Raw genomic sequence first — 17,902 nt, forward strand, 5'->3', positions numbered from 1 at the left:
GCTGTCCACCTCATCTGCCCACAGCATCTCCACCTCTTCACACTCACCCACCATTTTAACACGCTCTCCCCCCCCCCACCCCCCAAGAGACAGACTGGCCTCCAGTCTCTCACCTTATTCCATACATTCTCCCACGCAGTGCTGCGTGAAAGCACCACGCCAGTTGAGAGCACTGACGTGGGTGCAGACAGGCGGAAACATCACAGACCAACACTCTGCTCGCTCATATTCAAGTCTGCTTTTATTGATCATTGCACAGCAACATTTACTTTCCTTTTCCAACCCCATGTGCTCTTGACAGTTCCATCGATTCAAACAAAAAGGAGAAGGCTTCCACACCATCACTTATCTTTCATTAGATTACCGGAGACACAGAAATCATTATTTTAGACATAATAGCGCATAGACTGAGAAATGATCTGTTTTGGATATGGCCTGTTGACGTTTCATTTCAAATGATGGTTCCGATCCTAATATCTAATGCTCTATCCTCTAAGCTGCTAGCTTTTTCAATAAACCAAATGGAGCCTCTGACCAGCGAATCGGGACAGAGATCTGCTTTTAATACAGGAAAGTACAGTTCTGACCTCTAAATGTAACTCAGCACCACGGGCAGTCGTAATATCATCAGTGATAATGGCAGAAAATGGCATAGAGGGGAATCAAATCAACAGAGGCATGATGGATGGATGGATGGATGGATGGAAGGATGGAAGGAGGGGGAGTTAGTAATGTCTGCCTTCGCCCTCTGTCACCTCCTCACATGCAGCCCCCCCCCGCCCGCTCCGTCTACCAATCATCATCCTTGAGCAGCCCGGCCTCACTTTCTGAAAGTGTTGCACATTTTGCAGCGAGGCTACATGCGAGTTCATGCAAATAGGCATTAGCATTCGATATCCTCGGGGTGTGTGTGTGTGTGTGATGCTCGCGGTGAATGCGGCCGCAGCAAGATAGCGATCCTCTCTCTCGGGGCATCTTTAACTCTGGAGCACCGAGTCCGGTTCCACGCAGCAACACAGCACGGATACTAAATAACACACAAATAAATAAATACAAATGATTGGAAACGCAGATGTCACACAATTCTCCCTCTGAACGGGAGAATACGGTTTGTCTTGCAAACAAAAAGTGAGCAACGCTGTTTCATGTCTAATTCACGGGTTAATAGAAATTAAAAACAATTTCACAGCCTGCTATAACAGGAGCGCTCATTTTATGGGGAATTAGTCTGTGACAATTACATTTGTTGGAAGGGGGAAGCTGTGTGTAAAGCAGCGTGCAATCAGCAGAGGAATCAAGCAATCAAGTGGGTGTCTTCAGTGTGTGAGAAATAATTACATAATGCACAGTAATTCAATATAGACATGAAGTGTAGAATGGGAGAAAGAGTCCAAGTCTATTCATGCTGGATCTCCTCTGTGTCTCGCTGACCAGCTGCAGTCTTGCTCCGGTTCCCGTGGCAGTCTGGGTCAGCTCCTCGTCAGCTGGCTCCGGTGGGTCGCTTGGAGGCCAGCCCACCACGCCCCCCCCCCCCCCCCCCGCCAGGAACAGAACTGGGCCACTCCTTTTAACAAGGGGCCCTGAAAGCATCACCACCTCCGTCACGTTGACAGCGTCACTGCGGAGGAGACAGAAACCACAGGGATGAGTCTACACATGAAGACAGGACGCTGCTCCTTTAAAATGCAAATCCTCCGACTTTACGATGATTCAACGACGGAGAAGAAGCGATGTTTGGCAAGAAAAAACAATTTCATTTTTTAGTAGCGGCTGTAATAATTACGAGGTAATTTTCCTGCCAAGTAGCACAGCTCTTCAAGAGCAGCACAGCAACATTTTGTTAAGTGTGAGACATAATTACCGGCAAGATTTTGAATTAGCGCATTAATATTTAAATCAACGGCTCATGTGGTCGCAGGTCTCACTTTTTGAGTATTTTTACGTGACATTTAACAGCTAATGAGAACCAGACGTGTCTCTTTTAACCTACAAGGGAAATAAATAGTAAATAATTAAATATCCCAAATTTGCAATGAGCCATCTTATCAACACAATAAGGATTTTCTTTTCTTCTCCTGCGCGTCTAAAAACTGGCAGCAGTTGTGTGAAACCTGTTCTTCAACAAGCGAGTGACCTTTCCATCCGAACACGTCTCCGACTTCTTAAATGGTTCGTTATCCAGCTTCCCTCACTAAAATACCAATGACAGATACGTTCCTCAAAAGTCTGGCCGCCAATTCACCCAGCATTACTTTCTTTTTCCCTCCGAGCCTTCGTTTAACTTTTCCCCGCCTTCAAGGCGAGGACAGGACATCACTAGAAATCCCTCTGACACCTCTCTCCTGCTGCCGGTTCCGTTCCGGGAATCGCCGGAGTCGCCTCGCTCCCCCGTTTTCCTGCTGTCAGAGAGCCTTGAGCTACGGATCCTCATTAGTCACTTTCCCCCCGGACCGCGCTGACACTGCCGTCGCGTCCTCCCTCCCTTGCTCCCTCCCTCGCTCTGACTCACTGAAGGCTAACGCGGCTGGCCGAACACCAATTTCGCAGGGACTGTCAAGAGCTGGGCCACTTACAGGAGCTGGGCAATCATCAGAATCAGCCAACCTTTGAAATGCTGTGAATATCATGAACGTTGCTGCTGCAGCTGCATAATGTTACACCGGCTGAAATGCCCGGGGGGCTGGGGGGGTTCTTGCACAATGGTATTTTGGGGAAATGGAGATGTAAAAAAAAAAAAGAAGAAAAAAAGGACCGTACCAGTGGTTTTGAATGCTTTAGACCATTACCTACAAATTGTGTATACTTCACATTACAGCTTGAAATGACTAATCCATCACTTCTTTTAAAAGTTGGGTCTACAACTCTCCTTAGTGGAGATTTCCGCTGTTGAAAAGCAGTACTGAGGCAATATTGGGAAAACTTCATGACTAACTGTTATTGTAGAGCAAATGAGGCTACAGCCAAAAGGTAAGATCAACTGTAAAAAACAGTTACAGGGAGACATCTGACGGACCCATCACCCCTCACTACCCGACTTCTATGGCAAAGTAAAAACCACTTTTCTCTGTGCCGTTAACTATTAGGGCTTTTCCATAGTCACGGCACGGCGCATTTTTTTTGCATTTCCACTAGGGTTGGGCTTAGGGTTAGGGTACTTTTTTTGTAACGCCTCGGCCCTGGTTCCAAGCGGGCCGGAGCTCCACTAAAACGTGACGTCAGCTGACTGCCTTACACGGATTGGCCAACGAGTGTCGTGACTGGAAGCGTCATAAGTGCGACGTCCGACCAGACTGTAAACACAACTCAACCCCGGCATTTTTAAAACCGGCTGCTCTGCGACAACACGTAACCTGTCATACTCGAGAAAAATGGAATCGCAGAGAAAGTCAACGCCATGGTCGGTCAACGAGGTCCACACGTTCCTCTCTTTAGTGGCCGAAGAAAGAATTCAAAGGGAGCTCGACGGCACAACACGGTTTTGTGCGTGCATCGTGCGTAAATGACGTCACGGCAGTTTCGCAGCCGTGGTATGACGACCCCACCCACGTCGAGGAGATACTATGTTGTAATGGAAAAACACCCAAAATCGGCCGTGCCGTGTAGTGCTGTGCCGTGACTGTGTAATGGAAAAACACCATAAGTCACAATTCAAATCTGCCAGATCAACGGCAGCTGGTGGACCATCCATGACATGTATACTGACATGTATATCTTTTTCATGATGAATACATATTGTAAGCCAATGTATTGTTATGATGCCACAGTTAGGTCTAGGTCTATTAATGTGAAAGGTAAGAAAGAAAGGACCGGTATACGCTGGCGTTGTGGAAGCCGTCAGAGTATTTTCCCAAATGAATAAATACATTCAAAGTACTTTTTGACCGTACTCATTTTAAATACATTTTCATGGATTTGTCTCAATTCGCTTCTCATGTCTGTCATTTTCCATCAGTGCAATGCATCATGGTCTATAATGCTTGGTTAGGTACCATCGCTTGAACACTACTTTTCAAGATGAATTGTGGGATACTTTGAGTCCACTATAGAGTGGGTAGTGAGTCATTTCACATACAGCCCATTTCTTGGGACCGGTTGCCAAGCAACCATAGGAGAATACAGGAAGTGACCAGTCCTTGGTTACCCCCCAGTTAGTATGGCTCGCTGCATACAAGTCTGCCATTAGCACCCTCATTTCTAGTCTTTATGCTAAGCTAAGCTAAGTGGCTGCTGGCTGTAGTAGTTTTGGGAGATATTGAAATTCCTCTACTGACAGTATTGTACAAATTTATCATCCATAAAAAGCTGAAGAAAAAGATGCACATCGATATAAATATATGAAGTTCTCTGTAAATGCAAAAAACGCATATTTGTTGGCGTTTAGCTTTTCAAAAACAACATTTGCCCTTCAGTCTACGGTTTACTCTTCCCACACGCAACTGGGATAACGAGCAGCAATCTAACAGTACCATAGATATTTATATCATAACACTAAATTAGAAGCATGCTTGCATGATGCTACTTTTTCTACAATAAACTACAACAGTGGCGTGAAGCCCAGACGCAGCCACAGAGACTTTATGTAGCGAGAGGTGTTACATAATGAATATGGTTCTGTTACCGTGGCCAACCACAATAATCACGTCATATCACCCGAGCTGTAGCATCATAATCGCCGTACAAGACAAAAGAAAGACAAAGTCAAACTACTGTCTGGAGCCAAACCTGAAATCTCAGCATCCACGAACAGGGAAAGGTTCCATTATGAGCTGCACTTGCTGCAAAAAGAAAAGAAAAGAAAAGGAAATTAAGGTAAACGTATTAAAATGAAGAAGCTGCATTTGTTTTTTGTGATGGATTACACATTTCATGCAAGTTGTTCCATATTGTACAAACGCACACTAACGACTGCCTGGAAGGTAGAATTAAAAAAAAAATCAATCTGCATGGAAAGTGAATATGCAGGCTGAACGTTAATGTGCTTCAGGATGCAGAAGGCAGCCGGTACGGTTCTTTGATGGAACCAACCTGAGGTCTGTAAGTGTCACTTCAGCAGACTCGTCCGTCTCCGGCGCTCGCTGACCGATGGCTGTGCCTGAAGGAAGGACAGAGCCCAAATCAATACCACGTCTAAAAACACGGGGAGAAACTTGAGACAGATCATGCAATGTCTAGAGGAGAAGATATGCTCATGCAACTCAAGCTCTCTTCGTTTTTTTTTTTGTATAACATTGTACAGGCAGAACCTTTTTAACATATTACAGTAAGCAAATAAAAAAGTAACAGCAGGTCAACTGTACAGAAGATATGGACATAGATTTGGCTCTGTTCATTTTAGCAAGAGTTGCATTAACACTACTCTAATGTATTTTGTTAGTACACAGAACAGTTATTTTGGTACATTACGTTTTTCTTACTTTTTGAGTCGATTCTTTTTTCTTTTTCTTTTTTTGTTGTTGCCATGACTGTGATGATATTTTAAAGAAACTGTACGCATTTACCAGCAAGTTTATGTCAATGGATCAAACACACTACGAAATTAAACATTTAGGGTTAGGTTACCTTTACAGTGGAGTTCTCTAGGTTATAACCATCCTCTCCATTGCACTGCCATTACTCTGTACTAAAAGTAGCCGCCGCGCCAGCGTCATTCGTGACAATGAAGGCTAGACCTGAATGGTGGTTTGAATTCAGTTAATTTTCAGCTATAAAAGCAATTCTCATTAACGATTACGACCACAGGTAAGAGGATTGAAAAAGTCTTATACATACCCAGGCATTCAATGCTTTAGAACTCTATACACATTAGGAAGCTATCCAGGTTATTTTAGAGGTCTTACCTCTGGGTCCTTTTTAAAAAGTATAGAAAGAGAGAGAGAGAATAAGTTGTGCTCTTTTGATAATCAATCAAGACATCATTTAGTAGGGTTAAAGTCTCCAGACGGCAATACATTCATTTAGATTTAAAATGCGGTTTTGAATGAGAAACAAATGACAACACCTACATCTGACTGCTGGAGGTTGTTTAAAAAAAAGGCCATTTCAGAATTTTACTAGGACAGGAAACAAATAAAGCAAGTTAAGTTTCATAAAAAAACAAACTAAGCTTTATTGACAAACTGCTGCAAAACATCTTTTGGACAGATTTAGTAACCTATTTAGGCAAGCTTACACATGTAGCATAATGCATTTTAATGGAGAGGGTACAGATACTAGTGGCAGAATAAGTACAGTTAGGATGTTTTAAAAATATGTACAAGAGTTCGGATTGAGCTGCAGGATCCCTTCTCTGTAGAAAGAGAAGACCCATGTGGAGATTTCTGTCCCAATCCTTTGTGTACTTTTTGAGCATGCAGTTTATAGAGAATCAGATCACAAAATGAAGACCTGGACTGTTTTTTTTTTTTGTTTTTTTTAGCAGAACACGGGGCCACCTCTCGGGCCGTGTCCTCATTAAACAAACATTTTGTCTTCAGAATCTTAAAATTAATTTTTAACATGTATAACAAATTGAGGATATGAGGACAGTCCATCTCAACAGTGTCTATTAGGGCTATATTTCAAAACTCTAAAGTACAATGACAAATATTGCTGCCTAAGTCTAAATGGACAACGTTTTAGAACTATTTAAAAACAAACCATCAAGAATGAATTGTACTGATTCCATTAACATTGATTCTTTAACCGTCACTTAATTTATGATTGATTTTCCTTTTTTGTTTCTATATTACATAATTGAAAGTTTATAAGTTATTTTATTCGGCTATATTAACAGAATTTTGAAATGTAGCCTAAATGGGAATCTGCAACTGACCCTCGACAGATTCTTTGTATTTAAAAAACAATTAAAATGTATTCCTTAGACAAGTGTGGTAATGAGCCACTAATTCCACTAGAAATGACTACTCCCAAAACAGTTAAAAATGTAAGATCAACAATGCAAAAAAAAAAGCCAGAGGGGGTTAAAAAGGGTCAGAGAAAGAAATACAGCAAAATAAATAAAAAAATTAAATGAAAAAAAAAAGAAAAAGAAAGGGGGGGTCGCCAACTTCTCCTCTCTAACCCATCTAAAAGCCGCTTTGCGTAGTCGGTTGGTGGTTCGCTAGGTGGTTGGCAGGTGCAACAAAGTAGGGGGATGGGGGGGGGGGGTTTGCGGTCAAATCTCAAAAACCAGTTCCGATTTTCAGTTCCCAATTTGCTCTTTCGTATAAAGTCCAGTGTAGGAAAAGACCAAACCAAAGACAAAACGGACAATTACTTTTGTCGGGCTGCTTAAAGCGAGAGCTGCCGTGGTAGACAGGCGGTAGACAGGCGGTAGTCAGGGCGACGCGTTAAGGGTGGTGAGTCCGCTTCAGTACTGTCGGTATGGGTGCTCCCGGTAAGGCGTCTTGGCACCTCTGGAGGGGGGCGGGGCCTTCCCTGTACCCGTCCGCTGGGTCCCATTCCAGTCATCCTGGCCTGGAGAGGACGCACACAAAAACAAAACCGTTTACGATTCAATTTGGATTCAAACCAGTCCATATTTATCCCAGCAAACCAAAACGCAATCTTTGTTACAATTTTAACAATGCAGATATTGATCATCACTATCACTTCCTTCTGTGTTGTTTTTAAATGTTTTGAGTGGTTACACATGTTGCTGCGCATGTCACTTTATCATCACAAATAATGCATCATGCTTTTAACTAGGTCTCTGATGTCACAGTGGCTGCCACAGCCATGTGACATGGGCCAGCTACATTCGTCAGGGCTGTAATGACCGCTGAAAGCAATGAAGCTGGCTGCATATGTATTTGCACAACTTTATTGTAGATCCTTTTTTTTTTTTTTTTTTTTTTAAAGGAATCGATAACAAATGAGTAGTTTGAGATACCATAATATCGATACCATAATATCAATCAGCTTATCCATACCAGGTTGGAATAATATGAAACTGTTGGCAGGACTCTGCCTGGCATTGCCTGGTACAGGCAAAATATTACTCCATAGCGCCACCTGTAGTCAAAACCACCACAGGGTTCCTTTGACTGAAGTATCTTTGAATTCTCATTTTGACTGGTGATCCATAAAATCAAACTCCAATAAGTCAACTATGGTGGCCTATAAATATTTCTAAATTTGACAAATTATACAAATAAATCAACTCATCAATAAGTGCAAATTCATTTCATATTAACATGTGGAGAAATATTGCATACTATTGGGAATACAAAAATACAATAAATACATTTTGAGCTAACTTTTTTTTGGTCAACTTTCTATATTGAGCATCTTAATCAACGGTATTAAATCATTGTTGAATTAAGTTTTCCCCTCACCATACGACTCGTAGGACTCCGTCGACTCTCCGTGACCGTAGTCATAATATTCTGGCTCTCTGGTGGTCAAAAAACAGGGAGAGAAGAAGAAAAAACATTACTTTTAATCTTTGGGAAACATCAAGTAGCTGCTGACTGTAATGTCTGGGGGGATGATAATTGGCTTCCATGAATAACATCAAAGCTCTCTTCTAGAACGCCTTAGTCCCTGCCATCCAAACCATGAAACACCAACTACTAGCAGCGCTTATTTCTGTGCTGCTCTCGAATGACTGAGTGAAATGAGCAACGAGGCAATCCGTGTGTGTGTGTGTGTGTGTGTGTGTGTGTGAGAAGCAGGTGTGAAGCAAAGAGGCGACTGAGTCACTCACGCCTGCGGCTGACTGTAGTAGCTGTCGTATGAGTCGTAGGCCGTGTCTGCGTAGCTCTCATCGTAGCCCTGGAGAGGGAAGGAGACCAGAGTGAGATTGGGGGGTCTCTTCATGAATCATGAATGTCAAGATGTCCCCAAAGTACCACACTTGCACCGAGGCAGACACGGCTCGAGCATGCAAGATCACTTATGTCTTATGTGTTGACGGGCGAGCAACTCGCCGACAACAAGTTCATTGAGGGGAGGAAAGTCATCTTTTAGCAGTTATTCTACTGGTTCCCTGTTTTTCATGACTGTTTGTATGAGGATGTGCTGAGGTCAGCCACATGGAAACTAAAGGGGATGAAACCATCCTCCAGCGCTCCGTGTGCTTACATATTCCTCGTAGCTCTCGGTGGCGGTGGGGGTGTGCTGGTGGGGCGGTGGATGTGCCATCCTCTGGGGGGGTCCGGCAGCTGGGGGCCGGGTGCGGGGTGCCGAGGCTCCCCTCGCAGGCGCTGCTGGAGGTCCTCCTCGGCCTGCTGGGACGCCCCTCACGGCGCCTCCTCTGGCGGGGCCGCCTCGAGGGACACCTCCCCTGGCAGAAGCCCCACGGGGGGGCATTCCCCTGCCCCTGGGGAGGAGGACGCTGGGTTAATGCATGTTCTTCTACATGAAAGAATAGTTCTGCCTTTTTAGAGACATTTCACTTTCTCACCCAGAGTTCATGGCCCAAATAAGTGCAATTTACAATATTATCCCAATGAAAATCAAAATATGCTCATAATCTTATAAAATGGCACTTAAAGATACTAGAATAGAGTTTTATATTTTACTCAGAAAAAAATATAACTACTCACTACTCTTTTAGTGAAATACTCTTAAATAAGATGATCATAAATCATAAGATCTTGTATAAAGTATAATAATATTTAGAAAGAGTATTTTTGGTTAATGTAGTGTTATATAATGTAATCAGCGAGGCAGCTCTTTGATGTCATCACAATCAACTTATTGTGATCCGGAAATAAAAATGACATGGCTTTTTTTCACCGCGTAATATTTGCGTTGTGTCAGAAAGTATATACATAAAACATTAAAAAGAATGTTATAATACATTGACTTGTGAATTCATCGCAGGAAAAGAACGCCCCGGGTGTAAATGTCTCTATTCTGTGTGATTCTTTACATCTTCATCAAAGACACCTAACATGAGCCGACTTTTGGAGCATTTAGACTTTCTTTTGTGTAGCTGGCTTTTGATTTAGATTCCCTGACACTCGGACCACAGTCGTGTGTGCTTTATTCTCGGCGCATCCCAACTATCTCACGTCAAACACACAACCTCGACACAAGTAAGGCGAAAACTACCTAATTACACGAAGAAGAAGAGGAGTTCATGAAATGCTGCCTCCAGCTTTGCTCTGCATTCTCATTTAAACCTCTGTGACCGAGCAGCGGTTATATGAGAAACCCTGTATGTGTGTGTGTGTGTGTGTGTGTGTGTGTGTGTGTGCGTCTCCACACCTGTGTGCTCCACCAGGAGGGACTCCGCGGCCCCTGACCGGAGGGCCCCCTCGGCCTCTTGCTCCGTGCTCCTGGCCTCCGTTCAGGTAGCTCATCTCCATGAACTGCTCTTGGCAGATATCATCCATCATATCCTGCACACACACACACACACACACAAGTGCACACACGCACAGAAAATAAGAAGAGAGGGTGAGAAACAAGAGCACAAAAGACAGAAGAGGGGAGCAAAATGTGGAAGAACATTGTTTTGTTTTTTTTTAAAGCAAGGGCGAAACACAATTCCAGAGCTGCTCACAACACGGCGTCCTCCTATTGGCTAACGGAGCGAGTGGAAGAAAACGTCCTTCGGTGTCAGTGACTCAGTGTTAAAGAGAAGGGGGCCGGGGGGAGGTTCCCCCGTCTTCCTGTGTCTCTCCGTCACGTGCAAAATGTAAACCACTGCTCCGACCGCATCAACGCTCACATGATTTCATCCACTAAAACAGCCCCAACACGATGGGGTGGCATGGATTAGTGAGGCTGTCCGTCTGAGCTGCACAAATCCCACAACACAATCCGCTGCCGCCTTTCTTGGGGGAGCAATCGCAGCGCTGCACTGTGACCCCGATCGATTCTTTGTCATGAATCAGCCCCCTGAATGAGGACGGAGCTCTAACTAAGGGAAGGGGGGAAGAGATGGATACTGAGAATATGCAGCGTAGACCACAGTTTTCAAGTTATCTGCAGCAAAAAGTAAACAAAGCGCTCGACTGGTAACAGATTAATCTCAAGCAAAGAGATTCAACAAGCCAGCGGGGTGACATGTCTTCACCCATCAAGGTTTTTAGATTCATCACAGGAACAGAAGGATGGTTTATTTTTTAGCCTTTTGGATTTGGGCATTTTGATGGCGGTTTTGTTTTGGCTTGTTTGCCAGGATGTTCTACTGCGAGCGCTCGTGGACACGGAGAGCGAGGAGGGGGAGTGACGGCGGTTAGACACGGAGGTCTTCATCAGCAGGTCAAACATCTCACCAACGAGTCACATGTCCCCTTCTCTGAGCACCAAGGCCTTTATTCAAATATAGCTCGGTTCCAGATAAAAGCAGTCAATCACTAGACAGATTACAGGCTGTAATTGTGACGGCAGGTTCTGCAGGGCACGGCTTTTTCTTTAGTTACACAGCACTGCGATGCCAGCATTGCTACCAGTTCATCTCACCTTTGACCCAAGTCATTATCTCTTCTATAGTACTTGCAACGTATATGGGCATCTATTGGCCTGCTTTGACATGAGCTACTGTCAGTAGGAAGGCAGCGGTATAGAAATGTCCCGACGGTGTTCGAACAGCGCCCCCTGGCGGTTTGCGACAATATCGCAAGCCAGCCCCCTTGCTACCTGCGCAGATGAGGTCGTTTTCTGTGCAGTTTACGGCTACGTTTGCACAACAACGGTCTCGCTAAGAACGGGAACGTTTCGAAGAAGTTCTTCTTACGGCTACTTGACTGCCAAAGTGATATGTACAATAGTGGAGCCGTGGTGCCACCGTTTCCATGGGGACCGCTTATGCTCGTTTACACAGTGAGGATGAAAGACTTCAGAGTGAATGGACAGCCGAGGGTGAGGAAGGCTTAGATGTAGCAAAGATGGATGATTTCACATTCCACAGCTCTAACCAAAGCTCACAGACGTCACTGCAGCCAACGCAACAAAAACAACAGGACAGCTGTGACTCTCCAAGTCCTCATTTCGTCTCGTTAAAGTACTAAAAACATTATGTGTATTGCAAATTGTGATTGTGTCGTGTCAAACTTCTTGTTTATTGGCAGACCGAGGGCCAGCTTTAAACAGGTGCATCACGTGGATTCATTCATTAGGAATGCCTCACACTACTCGTGACCGGGGAAATCATGTTATACATTAGTGTCCAACACTGTTCACTGCATTACCAATGGCTAATTAGACGCAAACAATAAATGTGAGAAGCAGCTCCAGGAACATCGACACGGACAACAACAAGGCGAGGGTGGCAGAGTGGGACTCACGGGGAACAGGAACTTCTTCACCTCCTCCATGGCGTGTGCCATGCGCAGGTAGGCCTCTGGCACGGGGGCGAACACCTCCACAAATACGTGCAGCTCCATAGACAGGTGGGCGTACTTGGGCTCGCCGCCTTTCCTCAGCCCCTCCTCCTGAGACAAGGGCAACATCACAGACGTGTCAGGGAGTCAAAGGGAGCACGCAGCCAACTCTGAAATTAAATGAATTATGCAAGAAGCAATCGCATTTCATCCGCCTCAGAGGGCACCGAGCACCAGCGTGGTCTTCCCTTCCTTTATATAACCTAATAATCACATCAAACGCGGCAGATAACAGGTTCAGCAGCAGATCCTGAAGATCCCTGGAACAGATGTGCGAGTGCGTGGACGCCCTTGGCTTTACGTCGACGTTCGCCCCGGCTATCCTGCCAGTTTGACTCCGTCTGGGCTCGCTGCCCGACAGCCCTCTCAAGTCGAGGCCAGGTGTGTTATGGCTTCAGGTTCCCTTCTCACAGGTGTGTAACACCAGATGTGTGAGTGTGTTTGTGAGTGTGAGAGAGTGTATTACCTTGGATTTGTCTCTCATGGATCCTTTGCCCAGCACTGAGATCTTGGCTCCGGTCTCCTCCTGCAGACGTTTGATTGTATTGCCCTGAGGTCCCAAAATCTTCCCCACGAAATTGAACTAATGGCAATGAAAAGCAGAACAAGATTAGCCCGGCGATCAAAGCAGAGGCAGGTTTAGGAACAACAGAGCGGAGGAGGAATGGCTGACGGTATTGTTGCACATAATGCAGCCCCAGACTAGTAGATTGACCAGAAAAGGAAGGAACCCACTCATTTAGCCCCGTCATGTCTGAAGCAGCGGACTGGAACTAAAGTCCGGGGCCACACTTCCTGCACGTGGGTGGCAGAACCTGGTGCTTTTATTTTGTCATGTTAACAGGAAGAGCCCGAGGTCTCAGTGAAAACGATCCGTGACAGTATATTGACATCATACCAGCAACAATAATAACAATACAGATTCAATCTCTGTATCTATAGGGGGAAAAAAGTTGATATTTAATTTTTAACTCAACATGTCCAGTTTCAAAATAAAAGCCCTCTAGCATAGCCTACCTGTGGGATCCCTTCTTTCGGTTTTTATTTTTATGTTATTTACTTAGACATTTATTGAGCAGGGACAAAACATTGAACATTGTTTCATAAAAAATACAAAATATGTCATGCATACAGGTTTCTAGCTGAGGCTAATTTTGCAACCCCTGCCCCTGGTTAGGCCTTAACACTAATCTTTTATTCTGAAATATTTGCAGGACAGTGTTGTGGGCCTTAATGACTTGTTGCATGGATCCACAAATTCAAGTACTGGCATCTAATTGTGAATAGTATGATTTACATACGTGTTTCTGTCAAAAATAATTACATTTATAAAGAAGTGAAATGAAACATTCTGGACATTGTGAAAGGTTGGCGGGAGACGCCCATGCAGGCGGCATGGCCCGGGTCAAGTCTGGTGAAGTAAGACCAAAGGATGAATACAACCCGAGATCAGACGATCAAGTTAACTGTTCACTCTGAGCAGAAACATTCACAGAAGATTAGGGCTGTAACGATACACGTATCGAAGCTGAAATCGCGACACTCGGATCCACGAACCTGTCTCGTGCCACGAGAAGGCAGAATTGCGACATAACTTCCGGTCCAGATCAGCACTATGAGCTGTAAGTAACACCACATTAAAAAAAAAAATAATATCGAAATTTGTATCGAACCGTGGGTCAAAAATCGTGATACAAACCGAATCGTGAGTTTGGTGTATCGTTACAGCCCTACAGAAGATATTTGCACGATGGATTGCACTGCAATACGGAGCGCCCCATCCCCAGGAATATGAACATGTTGATCTGTTTCTGACATGTTACAAACACGCGGCAGTAACAGCTGTAATTATACTCTGGAGCTTAGAGATCAAGGTTGAGAGGAGTAATTTTAGACTCCAAGTAACCCCCGTGGCTTTGTGTAATTGAAACCCGGCTGCAGGATAAATTAAATCAAGGAGGAGGGAGAAGGGGAAAAAATATGAAGAAAGGGGAGGAAAAAATGAAAAAGAAAGCTCACCTTCGGGTACTGTTTGACGGGTATGAGCACTCGTTCCTTAAGTTTGATGTTCTTTGTTGTGAAGAGGTCCAGGTATGCCTCCGCCTCCTTTTTGGTCTCGCCTTTCTGGATTCTGTCGATTTCTAGAAGGGGAGAAGGATCGTTTCAGGCAAAGTGTGCAAGATTCAGGGAGGCGAAGCACATCTGGGGCCGGTGTGCTCTTACATGTATAAAAGCACGGATTTCGAGATTTTGCAGGTCAAACGCCACCTCGGTGTCTGAGCTCAAACTTTGTTTGAAAAATTAACGAGTTTCAAATGCAGCTCCGTCGCGGCCCAGACACCCAATCGCTCGCTTTTCAATCCTGAGCCTAGTGGACACTCCTGACTGACAGTCAGCGTTTCCTGTGCGCTTCCAGGTGAATACGGGATGAACGAGTGCATGTGATGCGTTTCACTCAGCGTGTCTCTGCGATGCTGAATCGAGCTGAAACACTTAAAAACCAATCCGTTTTACAGGCGTCTACTTTGATCATTCAAACAATCCTTTCAGTCAAACTCCATCTATCGCTGCTCGCTGCGTCTTCACTGCGAGGATTTGTTGCTTTTCTGTAGCCGGAAACAAAATCTGTTTGTTTTTTTCAGACTGCTGATGTCACAGAGCCGAGGCGACGTCTCGTGATGCTTGAATGCGTGAACTTGTGATATAGGGATGGAGAATATAGAGAATATATTGATATGGTGATATGAGACGAGACCTTTTCCCATTCAGTGTTATCTTTCCCTGGTTTTTAGGAGTTATTTGCCTTGTTTATTATATTCACATTAATGAGGATTTTATACCCACATTTTTTTTTTTTTTTTTTGCAAAAATCACTAATGGTCAATCCTACAATATCATTGCTATTTCAATAGGAGGCATTTGGTGGGAAACATTTGATTTTCTCCATCTCACATAGCTTTTGTTTTAATTTATTCACTATTTGAAATTTCCTAAACTAAATAATCAAGAAAATAAATGACCTCAAATCGAAAAAAAAGCCTGAATCCTGAACCAACCAAAACACTACTTTGAAAAATGCGCAGCATGTTTGTGAAAAGCTTTTCCCAGTCTCCGGCACCTCTGGCACCACGGTCTCCGGCACCCAGGGCACCCGGCACCCACAGCAGACGGCACCCAGCACCCAGGGCACCTCATCTCAAAAACACCTCCTCTTTCCCGGCCCTGACAATTCCCGAGCCTGCGATGTGCAAACCTGTCAACTACACCGGAGCCTACCAGCTGCAGATCTGGGTGCTGGTGGGGATGGGGGGGGGGGGGGGGGGGCTCAGAAAAATGTCAACCCGTGGGAACCCACACAGGCACACAATGACACACTTTGTATTTCTGGAGCATCCTCACTTTCCATTTGCAGAGATGAAGCCTAGATAGTGCACACCCTGTTAGACTGAGACCAGCTGAGCCGTCCGGTGGCTGAGACGCTGGACTGGAGGGAACCGGCTTACAGGAAGAACAGTTTTTTTTAAAAAGCACATGCTGACAAGACAAAATAATCACCTATGTAGAAGCTTGTATTGTGCTTTCGTAGCACCGTAATGCTCAGTGGTGACGTTGCCTCTCATGTGCTACAGAAGGCACATTATGTCACACCTGTACACAGAAAACATTAAAATAAATAAATATGATGTCAGAGGTAGAGCGCAAGGTGATAACTGGTAGCAGCTCCGGAGCCGCCGAGGCTGCAGTCTCTTGCTCAAGGACACTTGGGCAGCGGGACTGGAAGGTCCGTCACCGCCGCGAGGCTTGAAAAGTAGCGGGGTGACCTCGCGCACATTTCCAGTGTGCAGCGCAACGACACGCGCCAGGAAAACACACGAACAAAATAAGAGTCCCGAGCCTTTAAATTAAGACTGCGCGAGCCCTTCCAACCCGCAGCCGCACGAGACCAACGACAATTACCGAGGTGAACCAAAGGTGCGTCTCCCGTTTAACGTCGTCCCGTGAACTTGCGACACAACGCGGGTTGAACGGACGTCCCGTCCGAGAAACACATGGCCATCACGGCGCGGAGGTGTGCGTGTTGTTATTATTGGGCGCGTTCACGAGCAGCGCGGCGCCCCGCACATAAAAGACCCTGAACGTTGACACCATTTCAAAAGGAGAGAAAGGACTTTACCTGCGTTTAAAAGTTTCATGGCGTGCGTGAACGACGAGTCCAGGCTGTCCTTCTCCGCCAGCAGCTCGGGGAGATATTTGTCGTCGTTCTCCATTTTGACTTTAGATAAAAGGGGTGGGGGGAAGGAGTCAGTTTCGGTGCAAAAAAAACAAAACAATAATATAAAAAAAAAGTAGTCCAGTTATGTAACTACGGAGTGTCGCGTATCCTGTGCGCGGACGGCGCTTGGCTTGCGGCGGAGCGGCGTGGTCTGCGGCGGACGCGGTCCGCTAACTTGGAGTCTGTGCGGCTTCCCAGACTCGACGAGCTCCGTCCTTCCGTTCAGCAGCACCGACTGGAGGGGAATGGGAGAACAAAAGCGCGGAGAGACGGCTAGAATAGCGGTCCGAGTCAAGCTGGCGGAAGTGAGCTCAGAAGTGACGCCGCCTACTGTGTGTGTGCGCGCGCGTGCGTGTGCGTGCGTGCGTGTGTGCGTGTTAATGATGTGCGCCGCCTTCCATCCCACCTTATCGCAATCATACTGGTGTGCGCGCCCGCTGCACCCTACTGTTATAATAATAATAATAATAATAATAATAATAATAATAATAAAGGGCCCAAAATAAGTAGTTATTTGGGGACCTTACGGCAGGGTTCACGTGCACATGAGGGAAAACTCCCATGGGAACTTATTGCAATGCTTTTACAGTTAGGCATATATTTCTAGAATTAGAGGAACTAAGGCAATAGGAAAACGGTTAAACACGGATTACTATTGTATTATGGTGACGGTCAACTGATTAAGAAATAAGAATATGGGATCAATAGTCTAATGGCGTCTAGTGTCCTTATCTTGATGTTTATTTGGGCATCAGCACGGCTATGACAGTATATTCTCACCTGTGCAGAAAATGAATGGATAGATAGATAGATAGATAGATAGATAGATAGATAGATAGATAGATAGATAGATAGATAGATAGATAGATAGATAGATAGATAGATAGATAGATAATCCATCCATCCATTTTCTACCGCTTATCCTGTATTTAGGGTCACGGGAGATAGATAGATAGATAGATAGATAGATAGATAGATAGATAGATAGATAGATAGATAGATAGATAGATAGATAGATCATATTCCAAATCAAATATTTTTCTTAATGTATTTGTTTTGTGCTGCAATATAATACATTTTCATATCAAGTATGTGTATTAATTGATGTGAATGGGATAATGATGATGGCATCGTCTTCTGTGTTTAATTTGTTGATCTAATTCTCCGTGCAGACGGTGTGCCCTGAAGATCCGTTGGGCTGCTCTCATTCCAGGCTCTCTACTGCCCCTAAGTGGCGGCGCTGGTCATAACAGAGAGCGCGTCTCTGAAACTGTTGCTGATGACACTGAGTTTTCCACCCCCCCCCCCCCCC

The 17,902-nt window shown here is 44.8% G+C and overlaps 1 protein-coding gene across 3 annotated transcripts; it reads right to left on the minus strand.

Moving 5' to 3' along the window:
- Nucleotides 1-206: 206 nt before the first annotated feature.
- Nucleotides 207-16,837, minus strand: khdrbs1b (KH domain containing, RNA binding, signal transduction associated 1b). 3 transcript variants are annotated; one of them, XR_014598704.1, is made up of 13 exons: nt 16,492-16,837; nt 14,337-14,458; nt 12,784-12,900; nt 12,222-12,368; nt 10,195-10,328; nt 9,064-9,301; nt 8,687-8,754; nt 8,316-8,374; nt 7,256-7,455; nt 5,026-5,092; nt 4,723-4,775; nt 1,432-1,618; nt 207-1,027 (listed from the first exon to the last, which is right to left on the minus strand). XR_014598704.1 is itself a non-coding variant. In XM_084032743.1 (9 exons), the coding sequence occupies exons 1-9, from the start codon at nt 16,583-16,585 to the stop codon at nt 7,349-7,351; spliced, it is 1,086 nt and encodes a 361-aa protein (XP_083888869.1). In that variant the 5' UTR covers nt 16,586-16,837; the 3' UTR covers nt 6,089-7,348. The 3 variants fall into 3 exon arrangements, 1 of the variants encoding a protein (XP_083888869.1); XR_014598705.1 differs by having other exon boundaries at nt 207-1,618; XM_084032743.1 differs by lacking the exons at nt 207-1,027; nt 1,432-1,618; nt 4,723-4,775; nt 5,026-5,092 and having other exon boundaries at nt 6,089-7,455.
- Between the last annotated feature and the right edge of the window lie 1,065 nt (nt 16,838-17,902).

Source organism: Eutrigla gurnardus (assembly GCF_963514095.1).
Source record: "Eutrigla gurnardus genome assembly, chromosome: 17".
NCBI lineage: Eukaryota > Metazoa > Chordata > Actinopteri > Perciformes > Triglidae > Eutrigla > Eutrigla gurnardus.